At 45.2% G+C, this 23,617-nt stretch overlaps 2 protein-coding genes across 8 annotated transcripts in view; one reads left to right on the top strand and one right to left on the bottom strand.

Moving 5' to 3' along the window:
- Positions 1-23,617, top strand: part of KLHL36 (kelch like family member 36) — a 107,629-nt gene that overhangs the window by 64,760 nt on the left and 19,252 nt on the right. For 5 of the 7 annotated variants that reach the window (XR_014185173.1, XM_082063156.1, XM_082063162.1 and 2 more), the window contains one exon: positions 6,660-6,737. The exons of the other annotated variants lie outside the window; for them this stretch is intronic. Coding sequence is in view for 4 of the 5 variants with exons in the window: in XM_082063156.1 (XP_081919282.1) it covers positions 6,660-6,737 (78 nt within the window). In the remaining variant the exon portion in view is untranslated. The remainder of the gene's footprint in view (positions 1-6,659; positions 6,738-23,617) is intronic. 7 annotated transcript variants of the gene reach the window in all.
- Positions 2,818-23,610, bottom strand: COTL1 (coactosin like F-actin binding protein 1). Its single transcript, XM_082063173.1, has 4 exons — positions 23,420-23,610; positions 23,077-23,159; positions 13,664-13,821; positions 2,818-4,188 (listed from the first exon to the last, which is right to left on the bottom strand). Exons 1-4 carry the CDS (start codon positions 23,494-23,496, stop codon positions 4,078-4,080), a joined length of 429 nt encoding a protein of 142 aa, XP_081919299.1. The 5' UTR covers positions 23,497-23,610; the 3' UTR covers positions 2,818-4,077.

Raw genomic sequence — 23,617 nt, 5'->3', positions numbered from 1 at the left:
CCCTAATTTCTGATTAGAGCATCAGCCACTAGCAGACATTCAGCTGCACTAATGTGCTGTGAAGGATGATATTGAGCAGGCCTGCAGTCTTAGAAGAGAGGATTTCCAATTTATGTTGTGTTATTGTGAAATGCCAAGCGTGAGATCCCAAATGCACCACCAGTAATTGGTCTTAGTCTTTCACTCTTCATGTCCCAGTCTGTCTTCTGCTCAATTTTTGTCAATTGTTTCTTGCATTTTTCATTATTAGCAAGGAAGGATAATGCATGCAAACACTGTGGGGTAAATACTCTCTGCCTGCAGAGCTAATTATGAGTTATACCAGGTGTGTGTAGCCCCTGCGAGTAGCTGAGCTGCTCCTATTACAAACATGAGAAGGGTTTGACTTAATATCAAAAAGTCACTCTTGAGGAAAATGAATGATGAATGTTGAAGTATAATCAACATTTTAAAAACAAAGCCACTCAATATCTAATTCAGATTGCTTTTACAGGAGTGATGAGTAGAGAGGGAGGAAAATATTGAATTCTTGAAACACATTTTGCCCCAAACACTCATAGAAGCCACCTGGGATGTACATTCATCATATTGGGCTGGGGTCGGGGCGGGGTATGTTTCCAAGACATTCTTTGTGACAAAGATAATCTTATATTTGACTGAGGGTTCAACAAGGAGAAACTTAATTAAATTGGCTGTCGCAGTGTTGTTAGAGGAACAAGACTACAAACAAGAGCTCCCTGGTGGGTTTTTCAGAACTGACCCAGCTGCACTCCAGTGAGGCCAGAGCCAGATCAGCTGATGCTTTTGTACATCTCACTCTGGTTTTTCCCCACAAAGTTCTTTGGAGCATTGGCAAGACAGTATCGCTAGGTAGCCTGCCTGAGAAGGTGAAATTGAGGCTGGAAACAAAACCAAACACCACAAATTCTCTGTCATTAGTGTCATTCATTAGGCTGTTGTGTTTTTTTTTTTTTTTCTGTAACTATTTATCCTGATATCTTGTCACAAATGAGTAATTCCTTCTCTTCCTCATTCTTCTTGTGTGTATCTAATGTTGCTCATGCAATTGCTGTACTAGAGGTGCAAGTTTGATATTCAAAATGGTCAAAATGGGACCACACATGCCAGTACATCACAGGGGCGATTCAGAGAGGGAATACGGGATCTTGTGTGTTCTGTGAACTGAACTAAGGGAAAATGGGTGGTTGTCTTGTATCAGCACTAGTGTGTCCAGCAGGACCAGGACAGTGATCATCCCCCTGTACTTGATGCTGCGGAGGCCGCACCTCAAACCCTGGGGTCAGTTTTGGGCCCCTCATGCCAAGAAAGTCCTTGAGGTGCTGGAGCGAGTTGAGAGAAGGGAATGGAGCTGGGGAAGGGGCTGGAGCACAAGTGTGATGGGAGCGGCTGAGGGACCTGGGGGGTTCAGCCGGAGAACAGGAGCTGAGGGGAGACCTTCTGATCTCTGAACTGCCTGAAAGGAGGTTGGAGCCGGGGGGGTCGGGCTCTGCTCCCCAGGAACAAGCGACAGGACGAGAGGAAACGGCCTCAAGTTGCACCAGGGGAGGTTGAGATTGGATCTTGGGAACAATTTCTTCCCCAAAGGGCTGTCAGGCATTGGAACAGGCTGCCCAGGGCAGTGGTGGAGTCACCATCCCTGGAGGGGTTGAACAGATGGAGATGAGGTTCTCAGGGACATGGGTTAGTGCCAGGGTTGGGTAATAGTTGGACTCGATCTTGAGGGTCTTTTCCAACCAAAATGATTCCATGAGTTTCTATGAGTACTTTGGAGACCCATTTCAAACCACTGCAGGAGTCAGGGGACAATCCAAGAGAGGGACAAGCCCCGTGTCTCCCCTCCCAGCCCATCTGGGGTGAGTCAGCCCTGGGTGCAGGACACTGAGACAGCCCCGGGGCGACTGTCAAAGACAGCATGAACAGACACGCCTGGAGAAGTGACCTGGAAGAGACAAATACTTAGAAAATATTTAGAAAGCCTTTTGGAAAATACTCTGTGGGAGGCATATGCTGAGGATAGCAAAGAAACCAGAGGGGTCAGGGTGATGCCTTCGCTTCCTCCATCCTCTGCTTTGTCTTGCTGAGGTGTCTTTGAGTGGCTGAGAAAGCTGGTTTGCCTCTGCTGGGCTCTTTCTTGAGCAGTGCATCAACCCCATGCCACAGCTGGTGCTGATGGATTTCTTGTGGGCTTCAAGGCCAGACTGAGATTGTTGTCCTTGTATCCCACAAGATGCCAAATAAAAGTTTATCGTGGTCATTCAACTGGTCAGGCAAAGCCTCAGAGCGTCACAAGTTCTCTGCAAAGCTCTTTGCTGTTAGTTATGACTGTCCCTACTGTTAGTCCCATAAAAATTAACCTTTTCCTTTCTTTTGGGGGAAGTTCAGTCCAGTTGTAATGCCTCACGTAACCCTGTGCAGGAAGCTGCAATACTTCACTCCGGAAGTGTTGTTCTTGCTCCTAAATCTGTTCCTGACCTCTCTACAGTTATTTTACGTGGGTGTAAAATTCTTTTTGACCTAATTACAATTCCCACTTGGCATTTTGGTGCTGGAAATTTAAATGTAGAGCTGCTGAACAAAGTGTGTCAGATGCACCATGGTCACCTCCGCCTTTAGAATGGAGATGAGCAGACAAGGGCTGCAAGCACTGAGATCATTTAACGTTTAAGCCAGTGTTTAATTCCCCTTATAGCCTCAAGATTGCAAGAGCTCAAAGCATTACACCCAGGATTAAGAGACCTCCTAAATATAGGCTTGTTGTTGCAGGGAAGGTAGAAGAACAACAGAGTCGCTGAGAACTGTTCTTGAAAAACATTTATTTCTGTAATGGGTTTATAATGCTGACTCCCAAGCCCCCAGTACAACACAGTTTCCCCCTACACATAATTTTGGGGAAAATTACCTTTGATGGAAAAAAGAAAAAAGCCGTACAAAGAAGCCCCCTCGAACAAACAGTCTGGTACCAAACAAACTGTGCCCAGGTTATCTCTGAGCCTCCACTGTTGGATGTTTCATCCCAGCTGGGACAGAGCTGCCCTGCTCCATCCCTTGGTCAGAGCTATGGGATGGATCGTTGCCCAAAGGCCCCAAATAACTGAAAATGCTATGTTTAACTGCCAAAAAACCAGGGGGGACCTGGGCAGAGAAGGCTGCTGGATTCAGCGGCTGTTATTCTTGCAGACATCATTTAAAAAGAAAATCTATGCCTTTCAGTTTCACCTCCTGAGCCCCAGCTTTAGGAAAGTCAAATACAAACCCAGAGACCAAGGTACACAAAATTGTGAACAAGTGTCCAGACATTTCTAAGACCCTCACTTTACTGTGCCATAATACCTCCAAAAAAATCAAAACCTCCACATTTGGATCATGCTGGATCTTATTTTTAAGAGGGAGGGGCGGAGATGCAGCACATAGCGTAGCAACTGTCAAGCGATGTTTAAGGCAAATTTATTCCCATTTATTAAGAGTTGAAGAGATTTTTTTTGTTTGTTTGTTCTCTTTTTTCATCTGTTAGATAGCATCTTAACTGGACATTTAAGCTTAGACAATTTAATCAAAGTTTAGGTGAAATCAACTCAAGTTGCTCTGAGCCTACAACAGCAAAAAATATTATTCCCCAGAGTATCATTGAGAACAAATTAAAAAAAAATAATAATGATCAATGTTCAGAACTCCCTCAAAATTTTCTCCCCTCAGAGACCAGGTCAAGCCCAACTAAAACACACAGACATGCAGGCAAGTGAAGAAGGACACAATGGCAAGCCTCTAGAAACACAATGCTGAATAGGATCAAAGCAGAGACAAACCTAAATTGCACAGATGTGAGAACATAAAGTTATGAGTTAAAAAAATGGGGGAGTGGGGGGGAAGAAGCCCAGAGAGGGATGTTTCATGAGATGGAATGGAAAATAAAAGTCCGCTGTGTGCAAAGGAAGGGAGTTCTTAGGTGCACACACAGAACGCTGGGGATTCCAGTTGCCTCATCTCTCAGCTGGGTTATTTGTTGTGCCTTTCCCCTCCCTTTGAGATCCAGGTGATGTTGCCAGGAGGTTCGTGCATTTACTCAGTCTGTGCATCGTAATTAGCCCCCCCTGCTTTCTTCAGCTCGTTCTTGATGTAATCCTCATCCAGCTCTTTGTGGTCACTAATCACAAATTCTTTGGCAAAGTTCTGCAAGAGATAAAGAAAAAGCCTGTTAAAAAAGGGGATACTTGTCCAAGTAGCTGAATAAAGAAATGTTATCCAGCCTCCATGGCTGTATGAGCTATATACCCTTATCTGCTGTTGATAAGTAGAAAGCTGTGGATGAGACACAAAAATAGTGATGGCAAAATTTGGGACTTAACCTGGAGCAATTTTATGTTTATATTTCTTCTTCTACTGTTACCAGCTGCAAGACCCAATCTTGCCCTATACAATAACTCTTTCTAGTGATAAATGCCTGGGCCAGGTTAGGTCAAGTTTCCTAAGTAGTAATGAAAACTAAAAAGCGCAAAATTGCTCTACCACCTAACTGCCACAGACCCTCAGAATGATCTTCTAATTGTGTCTGTGCCCTGGTCCCGTTCAGGAGGCCTTTTCCCAAAACAAGATCATCAGCCCTATGCTGCAGCTGATGGGAGGATGCTTCAGTTCAAGACTGAACAACATGCAGATGGTACAAGGAGAAAATACATCTACATCCTCCTCTCAACTATCTCATCAAGGCCAAAACAAAGATAGCGTACAAGACAGGCTGCTGGTGTTGTTAATAGGCTTGAGTGTGCTCTGTGGTCTAATGATCCGAAGTGACCTTTGAGAACACGCTTTATTAACACACTTGTGTACCATAGGGCAGCTGTCTGGCTGCTCCAATGCTCTTTGCAACTCATGGGAGCTGGGCAGGCGCTTGGCAGCATGTGTGAGGCTGTGAGCAGAGAAAACCTCGCTCTTAACAGATCGCTGTGGATGGGATCCCGCGGTGCCTTCAGGGCACTTGTCACAGCAGTGTCACTACAGACAGGGATTTGTCCCTCCTAGCAAGGGTGGCACACGTGTGCGCACACACATTTCAGCAAATACGCATTTTTGCTTATTGCTTTAGCATTTCCCTTCCTAACCACAACTGAAAACGCTGCCTGTGCCTTTCCCTTCCCCCCTAACCCACAGAGAGTTTTAGATGTGAAAAGCCAAGACAAGCCATTGCACTCTGCAGGGACAGGGACAAAAAAATACACTGAAATCCCAACAGCAGTGCTGCAATGTCTCGGGAAATCTGGCTCCCTGGGCAGCAAGCACCTCAAAAAGTGATGGAGCTGCCTGGGAGAATGAGGCGATGCTGTGAGAGAGAAGCCGTCATCTTGTCCAGATCTCCCCAGTGCCGGCACAACCAGGGAGTGGGGGGTTCTAACTGGTTTCAGACTCTAAGCCATGGGAGAGCTCTTGATTTGGCAGCATCTCAAGGGTCTCGGTCTGGGATCAGAGTCGGGTAAAGGAGGGGGTGGAGAAGGATTCAGCTTGAAAGAGCCTCAGCGCCTCTTTCATGCGGTGGAAGAAATAAATGGGAGAGCAAACCAGCTTCCTCCCCCACACCAGTCACCCAGGCTGCGGCTGATCCTGTTTCACACTGTAGGAAATCCTCACTACCCGAGAGTTGCTTATGGGTGGGAAGAAAAAACAAGAAAATAAAAAGCTTATAGCAGCTATTGAGAAGCCTTGTCTGCTCTGCTTTAGTTTAGCAGCAATTTGACGAAGTCCTAAGAAATAACAACCGTTTCACAGCAGCATTTTGCTCCGCACTTCAGTGGTTGGCTTTTCTGGTGTGAGGACAGACAGACATTACAGGCACTCAGCCATGAGAGTTCAGGGAAAATGGGAAAGAAACTGTTTATTTAGAGAAACAAAATATCCTTTTTTAAAGATGGGAAATGAAGAGGCGAACTGCCCAAACCATCAGATTGGGTCATGCTCACCAGTGTCCTGCTTCCAGATCTGTGTGAGATCTCTGCAAAGCTCAGACAACAATGGTTTTCAACTATGTGATGCTCACTGAGGTGTGCTACCTACATGATTTTTGAGCTGAGCCTTTTCAATCTATTTTCTGTGTGCTAACAGGTTTAAGTTTTTCCTCAACTCAGGAAGCAGATGATCCAGGACTATGTGACTTCAGAGTTAGTCTTTGCCCTGACTTTAGTGAGAACTGAGGCAGGCCCATAAAATAATTTCTGAGAGGAATTCCATGAAAAATGTGTGTGTTTTATAAATGTGAGGAGTGTTTCCTTCGATGCCTGCTGTGCAGAATCCAGCCGATTCTGAAATTAAAACTGCAAATGCACTCACGCATGAACAGAGGGGAACTAAATAATATGTACTGCAAAGTTATTACAATTTCTCAAATGTCTTCTCAGCTAGATAGTTTTCCAGACAATTTCTGGGTTATGATCTGTGGGCACCAGCCCCTATTTCACGTCAGTGCTACCAAGACACCTTGCAAGGTTGGAACAATCTCCCCCCAGCAGTGGCCAGATGGGTTGTATTCCCAGCCACTCTTAAATATCCTCTTAGCTGACCGGGGCCACCTCTTGTGCCAGATTTGTACCCTCGGAGTGCAATCTGGGTCACTGCTAATAATAACTCTTTGCTTTATTCCTTTCTGCTGGCAGGTGCTGTCAGGGCTCTGGTTCTTTGCACCTACCACGATGTCTCATCAAGCCTGGCCCCAAGGGGAGAAGAGGCTTCGGGTGAGTTTGCTGCCTGGAACTCCAGATTTCAGCATCCTGCCTGACCCTTTTTCAGCTATATCCTCCCTCATCACTCAAAATTCACTGTTCGAGCTCTTTGGGGTTTTTGTTCAGGCTGCAAATCAGGGAGGCATATACGTATTTTAGAGACAGTGGAAACTGCTTCCTGTGTCATCAGGGCATGGAAACAGAAGGGACTCTGGCTCTCAGATCAGGAGATTGGGCACCCATGATCAACAGCAGCACTTTTCAGCCAAGGGCCATTTTATCCAGAGTTCACTCTTTTTTTTGTCCCCACTGAAACTGCCAGAATGTAAAACTGCTCCAAACTGATTTAATTTGGTCTGATGTTAGCTAGACCAGGCAATCATCCTTATTTGGCTTGACTGTCGTCTCCAATTATAAATAACTGATCATAGTGAACCGGCTCCTGCAAAGCACCAGGAAAAATCCTAGCTTCAAGCAGCTAACAGCAATGCCAACAGCCAGATTTCTGCTCTGCCACCAGATTTTCTTTCTGTCCTTAAAAGATTAGGGTGGGGACAGTCCCTGCTTTTTCTTCTCACACATACCCATGTCTAATGCCTTTCAAGAGAATCACAGGAGTTACAGCCGCCTAAGGCACAGTGCATAGCTCTGATGCCTGGCCCCTCTCTTTGCTGACATGCATCTTCATTTTACATCCTCTGCTTCCCTTTCTTTTCTCCTGCCCCTGTCCCCAAGCTTTTTACAACCACAGCAAGCCCTGCAAGTGAATTCTAGCCTTTGTATTCACCCCAGAGTCACCAGCAGCCTACAGATTACAAAAACAATGATGCCTTTTATCTTTATCATTCTCACGATGCAAGTGACCACAGTCTCTTTGCTTTGTCTCTCAAATCATTGAACATGTAAAAAGTCAGGTTTACTCATGGCTCTTCAACGCTCCTGTCTAGCACATGCTTCACTTTGTACCGGAGTGGCAGAGGGTCACAATTTTGCAATCCGGTTCTGCTGTGTCAACCTCCATGTGACACTACAGAGGGAAAGGGCTCCAGCCATGCAGGTCAGGTTGCAAAAAGTGAGCCTGCATCTCACCCGGGGAAGCATGAAATTTGTCCAGCAAGCTCAGTCCAGCATTTCAATTCCAGACAACTTTATGGGGGGAAAAAAAAGGCGGAATAGATTTTCTCAGGCCCTGAATGTTTAGCATATGGGGCCATAAAATTCCACTAAGCTGGCCAAAGGAAAATCTGTCTGGTGCAGATACTGTACCAAAAAGGTCTGCAGAGGCCGGTATAAATCTCAGCATGGGTAGGCCTGAAGCCAGAAGGAAAATCCTTGTATCGTCTACAGACACCTGGGTTGTTAGCAGGTAGGAACAGTGCCAGGTAGTTGAGCAGCTTCTTGCTGTTTTTATTTACATGGGGACCTGCAGCAGCCTCCATTGTTGTTCAGAATCCTAATTTCCACTCTGCCTAATGTCACCACTCCCATCCATGCTCATCTTCTTTTCAGCACCGACGCAGTACAGAGGAGATGACATCTCCCATGTTAGTTTTGCAGCATTGTATGAGTCCCAGACCCGGGGTCATGGGGAAGAAAGGACACGTCCTGTGGCTGCAGCAAACATGGTCCTGTGATCAGCCGGCGGAGTCTGAGCCATCAGCAAAACCCCTCTCTGCAAATGTACTCCTTGCCAATTTTTACACGGAGCAGTTCCAGCCGCTGGGAGAAGCCAGCCCCAAACTCTGGCAAACGCATCTCCCAGCGACGGGAACTGCGTTTCAGCTGATCTGCAAATTCTTCTTCTTTGTGCTGCATCCCATTGGAGAAGTCACGGGGCTGGGTGGCAGATGTGGGGTGCAGTTACTTAACAAAGTTACAGCTTTCTCTAGACTAGGAGTTCTTGTAAATCCATATCCATTTTGGTATGGTCATTACAGTAAACCAGAATAGGAAAAACAGTCAAAAAGCACAATTCTGTTTGCCTTCCCAGCAGTATGTCACCCACGCTCCTGAGAAAGCCTGTCTCAAAGCCACGATGCAGCTGTTACCGTATGAGTTTGATTTTCTAACTGCCTCTAACAAAGTTATTAAGCCATCTTTTGTTTAGGCCACTGTACTAACATGAGAAGCTAATGCACATACATGGTGTTATAAGTGTTGTATCTGTCCTGAAACCAGGGACCGTAACCCCATCACTGGGTCCTCCCTCCTGAGAGAGCAGCTTCAGTGCAGTGAGGAATCCAGTGGAAAAGAGAAAGGCGAACAAAAAAGATCCAACCACGAGCTCCAAAGCAGGAACTCCATAAACTTGTTGACATCACTAAAGTCGGGCAAATTCCTCACCAAAAATAATAATGAATAAAATGCCACGAATATTTGCTCACAGAAACAGAGTTGTTTCACCCTGAATATGATTTAGGCAAATAATAGAGCACATGACTTTGTGGGGGCAGGAGTGCTGAGGAAAATAGAGAAGAGTCTAAATTTGTGGAAAATACGACAAACTGGCAAAGGTCTGGCAGTCCATTTGCTGAGACAGACGTTGCAGCGGAATTCAGTCCCGTCAGGAAAAAGACCTTCACGCTGCCCAATGAAGGGTTAAAATCTCCCAGTAGGAAATGCAGCTATGAAGGGCAACAAGTTCACAGAAAGGAAGTAACGCTCAGAGTGAAACCAAGTCCTGTTCTCAGTTCTTCAGCATTTACATCAAAACCGGACCCCTTTTTACGCTGGTTGCCACTCCCAGCTCCAAACCCCTTGTGCCTGGGCTTGTCCTTGCTGGAAGAAAAGCACCATCATCCCTCTGCCTCTCCAAAAAGTAATCGGGGTTGTTCACTGGAAGGCCTGACACTCCTGGACTTGCCAGGTCTCAGCTTGCCGGAATTTTTATGGCTGAACTGAACCTCATACTGGCAGCCGTTCCTTACAGCAGCTTACAATAGGCTCCATTTCTGGGCTTTAGCTGACTGACCTGTTTCCCCTAGGCCTGTGGAATAAAGGACGTCAAAAAAAAACAGCCCTCTGAACAGAGAGAGTCTCCTGCATGGATTTGTACTAATGCTGAATGAACCACAACTTGTGCATAGAAAGGAGGTAAAAGGCAGAACTATCCTTGCTGCCAAGGGCATAAAACATGAATTTTAAGACCACATTTGGATGATCTCCTTTGCAGCCAAGTAGAAAATATGCCTGAAGCCTTTCCATTCACCTGGTAACTTCTTTTCCCCCAAATAAGACAGGGTCTTATGTTAATTTTTGCTCAAAAAGATGCTTACTTTTTTACATGTTTCGCCGCCTGGATGCTATTTAAATTGACTTTTTAAATGAACTATAACTAGGGCTTATTTTTGGAGCAGGGCTTATATTTCAAGCATCCTCAAAAATCCTGACAAATCATGCTGGGGCTTTTTTTTTGGGGTAGGTCTTATTTTCGGGGAAACGGGGTATCTACAGCGATGGAACTGCAGTTGTGCAGAGGGGACAAATGCTGTGGTGTTTGCTGCACGTGTGGCTCCCTGAGTATCTACGGCTCACCCCTGTGTACAAGACAAGGCACGCTACTGCTGATGACAAAATAGGTGCAGCCTTGTAGTTTGAGTCATCCTGGCTTACTGTTTCATCAGGTTCCTCAGCCGGTAAGTTTAGATCATTCTAGATCTAGGTTTAGACTGTACAACAGAAATGACCTCCCAAATATCTTAAGCAACTGTCTGCAAAGCGTGGGGTGTTGGGTGCTACTACCCCTCTCCCCAAGGGCTGCCCTTGGCCTAGACAGTGGAGGAAAGATGCAATATTGCATCCCCTTACTCCATGCCACCATTTACACAGAAAAGCCTCCACACATTAGTACCTCAATACTTATTCCCCATCCTGGCCTTACTTCTACCCTGCTCTCTGCTGAACTACTTGGGTCACAGGCTTGACCTCCAGCTGAGGTGAAGAGGAAAGGATAGAAAATGAATGGGGGTGAAAAAGAAAGCTACTGAGTGTTCCTTAAATGCAAAAATGCATTTTTCTACAACCCAAAATAAATACAATAAATGCAAAGCCTGTTTTCCAACATTAAAGAGGTAATAAGGATAGTCCCAAATAAGCTAGACCTCATTCTCAGCTAGTACAGATTAGGAGAACTATGGCCATTTGCACCTGATGAGATCCATCCCTGTAATTTTACAGTTAGTAGAGCTAAAAATCAATTGTCCTTTCTTCCTGAGAGATTTCCTGGCAACATCCCCCACTGACTCTGAGTGTTGCTTCCCAAACCACCTCCCTATAGATTTCCCTGCACCTGCTCCCCCTTCCAAGGGAGGAATACAAAAGTGAGGGTAATGTAGTTCCTCTCCTTGCTTTGTAATATTCCATCCCATTGTTCACAAGCCCCAAATCTACTCCTCAATAGCTAATATACCGTACGTTTTCCTTATGACAGGTGCTTCTAGGAGACTGTTAATAATCACCATGTGTGAACACTCTTTATTCTACAGATGCAACATGGTAGGTTTTGCTTGCTAGGAGGTATTCAAGCTGGCTGTCTTTCACTTTGAGTGTCTCAGTGGAAGAACAGTGTTTATTGGCATTTGTTCAGCCTTGAGCAGAGCTGAACTGTAGCTCGTCAATACATCTCCAACATAGCAGAGAATATAAAGCGAGTCTCCCCTCACACTGGAGCTTTGGTCTTCAGTAAAGAACCACAGTTGGCTTTTGCAAATATGACAAGATAGCGAGCGCCCTTCGAGATTTACTGAGGGCTTCTCAAACTGAAGAGCTGTTGTTCTGGAGTCCCAACCAATCTATTCTATAGATCACAAAATCAAAGCTGGTATCTGCTGTACAGAAAGCCTCTTTGTGCCATGCTTCCTTGGAAGGAGATGCACGTTGTGCAGAGTAAGTTGTGCCTGTGGGCCATGCACACAACTAAAACTGCAGAGCCAAACTGCATCAATAGCCCCGATTCTCGTTTATAAAGAAAAAAAATCCCACTCTAGACTACTCCTCATGCCAAATGATGAACAAACTCTGAGTCAGATTTGTAGTTTATCATTACAGCAACCAACCAACTGTATTTTTCTATGTAGAAGTAATGTCTCAAATAACCCCTGTAAAAATCAGAAGCAGTGGGGTGACTGGGAATGTACTTGAAGGTCAAGAGAATTAGCAAGAGCAAAATAGCTCTGGGATAAATTCCGTCCACTACATTTCAGTTGGACTTTCTTGTTTTCTTTGTTTTGACAGATTATCTGCAAGGTTACATGCATAAAAACAAGAAAATAGTTCTGCTTTTATCCTGCTCCACTTGGAGGGATTCAGTTGTATATCTACAACTATTTAAAATAGTTGTCAAGATAATTTCTTATGAAAAGGAGATCACCACATTGGCATTACATTCAGAAATGCTTTGGAGTGGGTTATAGACATGGTTGCTCAATAGAACTGTATTAAGCACAAGTTGTATTGTTTTCATATTTTAGTACAAATTAATTGGAATATGAAAGCTTCTAAGTAATAGCCAAGAATGGTTAATGTTCCACCAGATTATTAACTCATACAGACTACCAATCAAAGATGAAACAAGTGAAATTGCAAATTATATGTAACAGACCTGAGGGACAGATCTCAGAAGAGCATTCAGGAATGCTATTCAATTCAACAGGAATAAATTGTCTACACATATTATTTTAAAAAATCTTGGGCTTAGTGACTCTTGTATGAGTCATTCATTAGTACTCTATAATTTCATCTTCAGCTACAATTACACAGTTTCGGGTGCTTCACATGAGCAGAGATTTGCTCTCCTCTCTCTCAGATGTCCTTATGGAATTTTCTTTTCAGAACGGGCCCCTCTGTGTAGCTGTCATTTTGAAACATTCAGCACCAGTGCTTATCTTCTGGAAGGATATTAATCTATTATATTCTCTGTGCTTCATATCTAGATATAATCTGCATCATACAACCTACCAGTGAACTGAGGGGGACCTCATTCTCATCCTTCACATGGTCCAATTGGGCGTTTTCCTTGCACAGGCAAGAATACAATGATTAAGGGAGATTATTTCAATGGTCAGTGTGTTCTCTGAGGGCACAAGAGAGACCATTTCTCAGGCGGTGAAGAGCTGGCCTTAGGTTTAGCTGAAAGAGCTGATCTTGCTTGAAATACTTCAGAGGAAACATGCTAAACGTGAGCATCTTCCCCATTAAGATTCAGCTTTTCGGCAGCAGTTTTTCACAGCCTTCCACAATTCGCTTCTCTCATGGTTTCTGCTGTTTTCACTCACTTGGACTGAGCCTGGAGCCCAACAGAGCAAGTCGGGCTCTGACTACCCAGGGACTCGACAGAGTTAACTGTTAAGCTCAGCTGGGCAGACAAATTCAAGTGAAGCCCTTCCAAGGTGTGTACCGAGCACATTTCCCTTTTTCCCTGATACGCCCAAAGCCAAACAGAAGACCGTTCAAATCTAGTTAGCTATTAAGAACTGTTGGTTAATTGGTACTGATAGGGACTTCAGACTTTAGTTGATTAGGTCCACGAATTCATTGTGCAGAGACAAAAAGCCTCAGAGAAGTTTAAACAAGGGTGTGGGTTTTTCTGTTTGATTTTACCTGCTTAACTTAATACTGCCTTGTTCTCTACCATTCAATATTATGTTATTTCCATATCAAGGAAGGAGATGGGTGACAAGGAGGGGGGTGCATATGTCCCCTCCTCATGAAATAGTTAAGACAGCCTTAAGCTCAAAGGTGCTTCTTTATGCCTGAGCGCTGAAAGAGCAGATGTTAAGTCTTCCTAGCAAGAAGACGGGCAATAGGAAACCATCTTCTTTTTAAGGGATTAACTACTAAGTTGAAGTGTGATCCAGTTCTTCCCCATCCGTCCCCTCCTGCTTGGTGTCTGTAAAGTGAAAAGCGATGAGAACTGGTGGTTAGGAGCAGAAGGAGGTTACCTGTACTACTTCTTTGACCAGAGTCTTGTCGGTCCCAGTTTTGGCTCTCTGGAGGCCACTGACATCCTCTCCGATCCAAGTGATGAGGGCAAACTTGACTCGCTTGCTCATGGCATCACCGGTGGTGAATCGGACAAAGCCAAACAATCGAACATCGTCTGGAGAGACAAAGCAAAAAGAACAAAATGATTAAAACTAGAAACATCCCTGTCTTGCTGTTTTCCAGGTGAGACTATTGCTCTCAACTTAAAGACTAAGCCAAGGCACTGATCCTGTGCTACAATACTATCACTCCGGATTAAAAGGGCAATTATGGCGCTCTGCTCGTACACCCTTTGCTGGCAGGGTGCACTTTGCCAGGGTCAGGTCTGCCTCTTTCTGGGGTGCTCTGAGTTACTGGGGGAAACTGGCTGTGCTGGCCACCCCACCCCACACTAATGACTTTGGAAATGGCTAAAAGACAATCAACAGGCACGTCAAGAGCACAGGGCTAACCCCGGGTACACGTTCAGCCAGATATTCATTTGCAGGTCACTGCTCAAGAAGGGAAGAAAGTGATTTCTCAGCATCTCTTTCTTACAGGATAGCAGGATTAGGGTCACATATTATAACATATACCAGAAACTGGCCATTGTGCAAATCTGATCCTTTCCTTTCCTTCTCTGCAGCAACATTTCTGGCTCAGTTGTACTACGAGTTTATAAGTAGGACAGAAGAAGAAGCAAAAGAAAAAATTGCAATTACTTCCCTAGATGTGTTTTTCTACTCCTCTGAAGCCTTGCAGAGAAAGGCTTTGGATTTTAGAACTGTAACCATCTTTATTTCACAGCTGGTTTCTGCCATATCACGCCAGACTAGAGTTATTTAGTCTGGTCATATGTGTGAAAACCTTGTAAACTCCTTGTCGTGAAGAATCCTTTGCAGGGTGACTCATCAACAGAGGTAGTTGGACACCGTCATGATCACAGGCACTTAGAAAGCGTGTGACACGATCTACTCCTGTCCCCAGCCTGGGCGGCACACACGATGCTGGAACCTTCCACCAGGATCATGCAGAAAAGCGGAGCAGATGGACAGTTGTGCAATCGTGGAATATACCTAATCATAGCCACTGCATCTGTTCGAGCTCACTCAAGACCTTGTAAATGAAATTAGATGACTCAAAATAGGAGAACAGACTTGCTGTTTGAACAGAATCACGTTAATCCTGGTTACACTTGTTGTGACCAGTTCAACATGTTTATAGTTATTTGCTGTCTTGACTATTGCCAGGTGAAAGTGCAGACTCCAGGTGTCATAATGTTTGCCAGCATCCGCATCCTTGGATCCATTACAGGTTGTTCCAGGAACGGTCAGGACAGCCCCAGGAGCTCTAGAGGTAGGGGAGAACAGCTCGAAATTGTTCATCCCCAGAAAATAAGCTGCTAGAAATCCGTGCAAAAAAAGCAGGATGTTCTCTGAAAGCTGACAGATCTCAGAGCATCTTCAATACTTTGTTTTGCCACAATGTGAGTAAAGACAAATTCCCCTTCATAAAATATAAGACTTTTTAAGTCCACAAAAAGACCACCTATGCTCCCCGTATTTTGTTCTCTATGCACTTTTTTTTGCCACTGATAGAAGACTACTGGGGAAGACTGGAAAATACATGTAGGGGTGTGTGTGAGCCAGTACAGTGTTCAAAACAAACTCCCCTGAAGATTTCAAAATCAAAACAAAGAGAAAGAGAGATCTTATTCAAAGGAAAAATCCAGATGGATCTTTGGAAGGAGAGTAAGAGTCGTGTACCGACAGTTCAGGCAAACCAAACTTCTCTCTCAGATACCCTGTTACTGGTAAGTACAAGAAACACATACAGAGAGTCCAGTTTCTGACAGTAAATCCTCTTCCCAAGATTGATTAGAACCATAAATGAACTGACAGCCAGGAAATACCCAAGGTGAAGAGAGACAGTAAATCCCCTAACGTTACTATTAACAGTTCTATGAAAAAAAAATCGCTTTCCCCAATCGGTCAGTAAAGGAGGCCACACTCTGCTAAGAATTGTACTGTCGTTCCTATGGGAACACAGGGCTGGAAGGCACTTTAATGTCGTTGAGTCCTGGCCCCTACTATATTGTAACCATGTCCCAGCCCTTCCCATGGGCCCATCACTTTCCACCCAAGCATGAAGGTTTTTCATCCCTGCCCCTTCTACCAAAGGCTGTTAAAGATCCCGAAGGCTGCCTTGGAATATACCCCTTTATTAAAAAGATAATGCAAAAACATAATGAATGTGAGAAAGCGGTGCTTTTTCACAGCAAGATGAAAGGAAGTTGAAGGAATTTATCTGTCAGCATGAACTCCAATTTGACATGAACCCACGGATCGCTGGCAGCAGCAGGATTTGCTCCTCTGCAACAGAGCTGGAGTGCTTTCTGTCTGAGAGCAGCTGGATCAGTGGCACCACATGCAGCAATTCCACGTGGGCTTTTATCTGTTAGATCACCTCATAGTGACTATGAGCAACTCTTACCTCATCGTGTTAATTCTCAGTAAGTTTAACGAGCAACGGAGGTGAGATGTGGGGCTGTGAGTCACTGTCTCGGGCAGATTTTACCTGGGGCGGGTTGATCCGTGCGGGCTGGAAGGGTCAGAGCCGAGCTTGGCGCTTTCTCCTCCTGCCTCCCCATGAGGGTTGTATCCCCACAGGAGGCAGAACACGCTCTTCAGCTGCCACTTTTCAGCCCAGCATATTTAATATAAACCACCAATATGTGATGCTTTAACTTGACCTGCCAGTCTGTGAATCGCAGCAGCTGAGGAGCGTTTCAGCAGCTGCACATGAAACCAAGAGGGAACGTGAATCGGAGCCCTTAGCAATCAACATGTCTCTTTTCCTAAAAGGGCAATGGGGACAGATGTGGAGATTTTTAGCGCTACTTCAGCCTGGGTATGGGCCTTTCTAACTGCAGGTCAAAATCCCTGAGCAGAAGCGGTTGAGTTCCACGATTAGTCTGAAGCATGTGCAGAGCGATAACGGGATCAAAGCACAAGTGCTTTTATACTCCCAGATTTCCTCTTTTCACGGTTAATTGGTTCTATCCTACCAGATCACCTCGCTGCACTGGAAGTCATCGATGCCGTCAGTGCCAAGTCCCCTAGAAATCTCAAGGCATTAATATCCACCCCCACATACACCCCCCTTTTCACACAAAACCACTTAGGGTGGTTTTAGGAACTGCTGGGTGTGTGGGAGAGCCTAATAAATCATAGTGAGACAGTAGATTTCCTCTGAGAGAGGAAATCCTGCCCGGTTCTATGCAACCACCTTCCTAGTCACTAAGCCATGAATTTCAGGGCAGAGAGAGGCAAATAATAGATCTGGGTAGAACGGAAATAGCAGCTTTATTTGAGAAGCTCTCCCAAGCTACAAACAGCAGGAATTAAAAACGTTAATTCCTACTAATATCACTACTCCTTTAATTATGGTTGTAGAGCAGGACAATAGGGCTATACAAACAATGGAAAGTACAATGAATGCCTTAATGAGCATCACTTAGTATTTTTCTCCAAACGCCTTACTTATCAGTAGGCAAGATTCTCCAAATATACTGACTAAGCTGCTCCTGGCTGTCAACAAAGCTCGATGCCAGGCTGCAGAGATTTCCTTCATGGCATTCTCCTCTTTTTCATCCACTCAAACCCTTTAGTTCAGCTGTACTAAAAAATTCCCCATTAGATTGAAGTGGACTGACTCATCAGGAAAAGATAATAGCTGCAGGAAAGAAATACACGGTCAAGAGCTTCACGGTTCTTGGGCTTAGGGCTCTGAACAGCCAAGCCAGGGACGTGCCAAGATGAGGCCACTGCTCACCGGCCTGCTCAGGCAAGGTCACGTATAACAAGGCAGCTGATGGAAAGATCTGCTATTGTGTGCTGGCCAACAATGAATTACTGATAGCACATGACAGGTTTCATGAAGGATTTGTTTCAATTAAATCAATTTTTGATTAATTTGTCCATTTTCCACCTCTTCAGTCACCCCTGTATTCACATGGCTAGAAGTGCAGACAGGAAACCTTCCCTACCTCTTACTAGGCTGTTTTTTCCCCCTTGAACCATGTTAAAGAGCATGCAGACATGCTCATTAAGTCAGCTAAGAGAAATACAAAATGTTTGACCTGGGGACCATATTCCGCCCCAGAGCACAGCGATCCCAGCGAGCGGGGAGGGGAAATGCTGCCAAGACAATGGGAAACTCCCACAAACCACCCGTGGCCCCAGGTCTGCCTTTAAATAGATCTTCAGGGAAAGCAGGCAAGACCAACATTAAAGAGGAAAAACAAAAGCAGTAGGAGATTGATTTACAAAGCCCATTTTAGCAACTTAAGATGTAGCCAAATGCAGATAAGCACCTATCTCATTATATGTCCTCATGTATTTTTACAAATCTTTCCTACAACCTAAGGTGCCAATGTAATCTTGGTGATCTCTCAACTCTTAGCTCCTAAATTTTATATGCAGGCCAGGCTTATAGGACACTCGTCATAAGCCCAAAAGAGCTTCCTTTTTTATTTTCTTCCTAATATTTTATGCCAACCAGAAATTATTTTATAGGGTGTTTATTTCCGACCAAAGATTTTCAGTTCTTCCTCGTGCTGAATGCACAGTGTGGTTTTGGTTTGATCCTTTCAGACACATGAATAACTATCCCATTTCATGCTGTCATTGCAATTATTTATCTGGACTGGGGCTTTTCAAATAAAAGGCTCATTATTTCTTTTGTCAGGGATGCATTGAAAAACAACTGTTCACATGTGGCATGGGGGGGAAAACACAGTCTTCCAGCCTCTTCATTACTAAATGGCAGAATACACACTTTAAAAAAAAATGAAGTAAACCACAGACAGACAATGCAATGCTCTGCTGCTTTGTAATACAGAAACTGAGGCAAGTTGTCCGGTGTAGTTGGGTATTACTGACACACGCTGAAGTTTAAATGGATGTTTTGGATGAAACTCTTAGTTGGGTATCTCAGTTGTATGTCATTCTGCTCTCCTCAGCAACAGCATCACCAGCCCACTTATGAGCCTTTGAAACGAAAAGCAACGACAAAAAAACTCAAGAGCCTTCACATCCTTCCGTACAATAACCTTCAACTCTTTATCTGTGTTTCTGGCTTCAAATCCACCAGCTAAGCTGGTTTTTTTTTTTAAGTGTACTGATGGCACGTACTACCAAACACCAAATTAATGCTACATCTGGATCCACTCCAGCTGCAGAGGCAAGAGCTGTAACTGTGAAGTAAAATGGATCAAAAGCCTTGAATTAAGTCCTTGTTTAATGCAGAGGTAATCTGTGCTGTTAAACCCAACCAAAACAGTCCTTCACCAGAAGACACAGGGTGTCTACACTGTCTGTTTAACGACTCTGACACAAATATGTCCTCAAGTTTGGTCTCCAGACTCTTTGGGTCAGACAAAGGCCAATATAGTCACAAACTTGGGTCATTCGCAGGACTGCAAGTGCCACCAGCAGCCCCCTCCTGATCATGTAAGGACTTTATTGTGCCAATGGTTTAAACCAGCCTCCTTGACTTGACTTTGGGATCAGCTGGCGGAGCTGTTCACACAACTGGGGCTGGTCTTTGGAGGACAGAGAAGACTCCTGCTTGAGACCCAAGCAGTGCCTGGTACCCCAGCCAAAGTGTCTGAGTTGTCCTGTGGCCCAACACAGACCTTGACAGCGACTGATACGCAAAGTCCAGGGTTCAGGCTGTGTTAGCAGCACAATCCTGAACAAAAGGGCACCGAATGAGCTTTTCTTACCATGTTTTCTTCCTTCAACGGTGGCAATTTCTGTCCCCAAGCAGTGGGATGGGGAAAGGGCGACTGATTATACAGTTCCTTCAACTTTTCTGCTAGTCCACAAAGCTTAGTACAGACCTTTAGGAAGAAAAAACCTCCACCCCGAGATACGACATGTAGGTCTGACGTGCAATGTATATCTGAGAGCAGAGCAATGAGAATAATGAAACCCGCCCGAGTCAGAGGGGCTGCAGCAGCAGATCCTGGCCCATGGAGCTCCCTGCCCCAGGAGCTCAGCATCTCCATCTGTCCCCGTCCCTTCACCAGCCCACAGAGCCTTATGGGGGAGGTTTGCAGCAAGCCGGTTTCTTACATGGTCTTTTTAAACTGCTACTTCCATTAAAAGAAGCAATTTTAGTTTCTCACTTTTCCCATTGTCCGCAACCACTCTCATTCCCCGAGGAGGTTTGTGGGATCAGTAATGCGTTGGGCCATGGGCTGCATGAAAAGGGGTATTTATGGGGGGAAGAAAAAGCAAAAATACAACCCTGCTGCCAACAACCCCCCTCCAGCCTTTCCTAACCTCGGTCCTTGCACAAGGCAGGATATCCACCACAGGCAAATGTCTCCAGATTGGTACAAAAGACCTTCTTGGTCTGAGAGCCACATAAATTAGCACACACTGACACTGCCTGCTCTGTAATTGAATGCCCTGGGGTGAAGCAATATGTACTGCACGCTGAAGGTGCTTTTTAGAAGAATGGTTATTAAAGAAAGCGGGGGACACAGATGTTTGCCGCTCAGAGCGGCACTGAAATAGATGGTGGAGGAAGCAGAACAGAGTGAGCTGTGACAGAGGGGCTTGGGGACGCTTTGCACGCTGAGGTTTTCAGTTCCAGCTCCCACTCTCACCTTCAAGCACCAAATTACGCTCAGCTCCTACCAGAGGCAGCTGCAGCACTTTGTGGCTTTCAGGGCAGCGCTTTTCACAAAACAGGAATTAGAAACAAGGAAGGAAGTTTATTCTGATGCTGGTTTTTTTTAATCTTTTCATCACATTTTCCAAAGCTGTTTGCATTGATAGTAGCTCTTCTCCCCTCCAGCAAAATGTAGAATAAGATGGAGCATGACCCAGAGACGTAGCAATAGGAAGGATTAATATTTAGCAGTTCTTCCCATTCCTCCATCCCTTCCTACCCTTTTTTGCTGGCTTTCAGCAGAAATATTCCAACCAGCTCTGCTTCATAGTAACACTTGGCACCTTTCTTCCAGATGGGGAGGAAAGCTCTAACTTCACTGCTGGCATGAGCATCATTTTCTGACTAAGTCTACTGGGCCAGGCGAAGGGTCGCTGCACAGATGGAGGCACCGCAACCTGCAGCTCTTGCTTCCCCAGCTTCTGCACCATAATTTGGGTGGAGGAAGACCCTTTCCAGCGCTCGGCCGAGCACTGCGTAGCTGAATTTGTCTAGTTCTTTAAGGCTCCAGCAACTGTGCTCCCAAGGTGGGTTTGAGGAGAACCTCTTGCCTGCCAAGGAGCAGCCCATGGGGTGGTGGGAACAAGGAGGGAGAGATGGGAGAGGGAAAGGGAGCGGTTGAGTAGCTATAAGGGATTTAGCTCCACATTAAAGGCTAACAATAGGCCACAGTCTACCCCCCAGATGCCCTTTATTTAACTCTTCCCTTACCACACTTATGCCTAAATCACGCAAAATTTCCTTTTTGCTGTAAAAATGTTTCAGTATTGGGGCCAGCTTGGCACTTTGCTGGTATAAAACAAGGTTTGCTTCAACTCTGTCTGTTTAATACCCTGTTTATAAATAAGGGCTGGGCACATGCAAACAGTAGCAAGAAAACAAAACTGGCCATATTCCAAAGTGCGATATGTGCCTCCATGAGTTGTCATACGCACCCTACCCAGCCCAACAATGACTCTTTTTGCCAAAGCCCCTCTGTCTGCTTAGCCACTCAATAGAAGTGTTCCCTTTGCTACAGAAGATAAGGAACTGTTCTTGAGAGGGTGCCACTCCTGACAAAGCATTCAAAATCAGACAAAATAAGAGGACTCCTTAAAAACGAGGACAGGAAAGAAATGGGGAAGGTTCCTCTGCAAACCTCGGATGTCTGGAGATGCTCAGTTATCTTGGCCACACGAGGAGACAGAGAACATGGCACTAGCACAGGGAAGCTGTTGACCTCCCAAAAAAACTCCTGACCCTTTAGATACCACTGGCATGAACTCCAGAAGTGCTGAGCCCTGGGTTTCCCCATATGCCAGGGAACTACTTTTTTCCTTACGTTGCCCATTAAGAAGAGCTGGGTGGGAAGGAATTCTTGTGGCACAGGGATATCAGCTCATCTGACATCAACTACAAAAGGATCCATTTCGGTTTTGAGAATTTTTCCTGCAAAGGTCTCAAGAACAGCTGGAAATGAGTAGCTGTGTTAATCCTAGTAAGACCTCACTGCAAATGTCGTAGCAGAGAAGTCTAAACCTTCTTGATTTGATGGCTGCTTTCCAAGGACTGAAATGTATTTTTCTCCTATGATATTTATTGACTGATAATTATCAGTCAAGTCCCATCCTTACGTAAATCACTGGAAGTCCTTCCCTACAACTCGGTAAAATACAACCAAGCGCTAGGACTTGACAGACCGATTTGGCCCAGCACTGGCGTTTCGGTAGCTGTGGGTACGACACCTCCAGGACTCCCCCCACCTTAAGAAGGGAGAGATTGTTCAATGTGCAATTCCTTCACTGCACAGACACATAATTCTGAAAATACAGGTTAACTGTAGCACTTGGCTGTGGTGGAACTAGATGAGTGAGGAAGGTTATAGTCCAGCATTACAAGTCCTTCATATCTCACGTCACTTGGTGCCATTGTTAAAGAGCAGCATAGACTGGGGGAAAAGCTAAATGATTCCCCCCTCGAAGTTATTTTGAGAAAAATCAAAGCCCCCTTTTGTAAAACACGTCAAAAGTTAACATCAGGTGAAGTTAAATATTCCTCAATTTATTTTCATTTACCCCAAGCTTTGTTCCTCCTGTTAATATTCTGCAAACAACAGTTAAACAATCAACTGCCACGTTTAAACCAGAGCCGCAACTGTTGTGGTTGTGCAACGCCACATACACGATTGTTTTCAGTGCTGTATTGTTCCAGCCGATCTTCGGCATAACCACCCTTCTCAGGTTTCATATTCTTAGAAAATCTGCTGTTACTTTAGCACTATAAATACAATTTACAGAAGAACTCAATTGTAAAGTGATCTGTATGACTGCATCTTTTTGGCCACAAAAAACTGAGTCTTTTATGCTATTCAGCCATGCCAAACAAGAAGACAGTTGCAAATCAAGCGTTTTAGCTTGTTTATACCCAAGAAGCACTGAAAAATTGTGCAATGAGGGGGGAAAAAAGGCCCAAAGGACCTTAAGTCTAAGGATGAAACAAAGGACCGGCCGGACTATGGACTTGGTGGCTGAAAACGCGATTGTGCAGGACGGGGCAGGCAGGGGAAGCACCAGTTCCAGGTTCCCCGAGTTTTCTCCCACCCTTTCCCCCCTCGCACCGGGCAGCAAGAAACACGACGAGGTGCCAAAGCAATGCAGACAGCGCTTACCTGTGCATTTCCTTTTAAAGGTTTCATAGTCTACCCCTTGGTCTCCAGGGACGATTGTAGAGCCGTTGTACTTAAAAGTCACCCTTTGGGAAGGGGAAAAGAGAAGGGGAATGACACATTTAAAAGTCACCCTTTGGGATGGGGGAAAGGGAAGGCGAGTAATACATTTAAACATCACCCTTTGGGAAAGGAAAAGAGATGGGGAAGGACATGCTGTAAAATAACATCGTTTTTTGAGGGAGGAGAGGAGAAGCGGAATAAGGTCTATAAAAGTAACCCTTTCTGGAGGGGGGAACGAGAAGGAGAATCACGGAGCACCGGGAGGTGCCGGGGACCAACCTACCAGTTCACCTCGGTGGCATCGTCCCTGACGAGGTTGTACGCCTCCCTGCACGCCTCCTTGTCGATTTTGGTGGCCATGGGGGCGGCCGGCACGCCGGGGAAGGGGAGGGGAGGGGGGGAGCGCGGAGCGGCGCGGAGCTGGGGGGGCCGCGGCCGCCGGTTCTGCCGCTACCGCCCTGCACCGCGCAGCGCCGCGCAG

Source organism: Streptopelia decaocto, assembly GCF_964273445.1.
Source record: "Streptopelia decaocto genome assembly, chromosome: 11".
Classification (NCBI taxonomy): domain Eukaryota; kingdom Metazoa; phylum Chordata; class Aves; order Columbiformes; family Columbidae; genus Streptopelia; species Streptopelia decaocto.
Note: the sequence above shows the minus strand (reverse complement) of the source record. Positions and strands in the feature narration are given on the sequence as shown.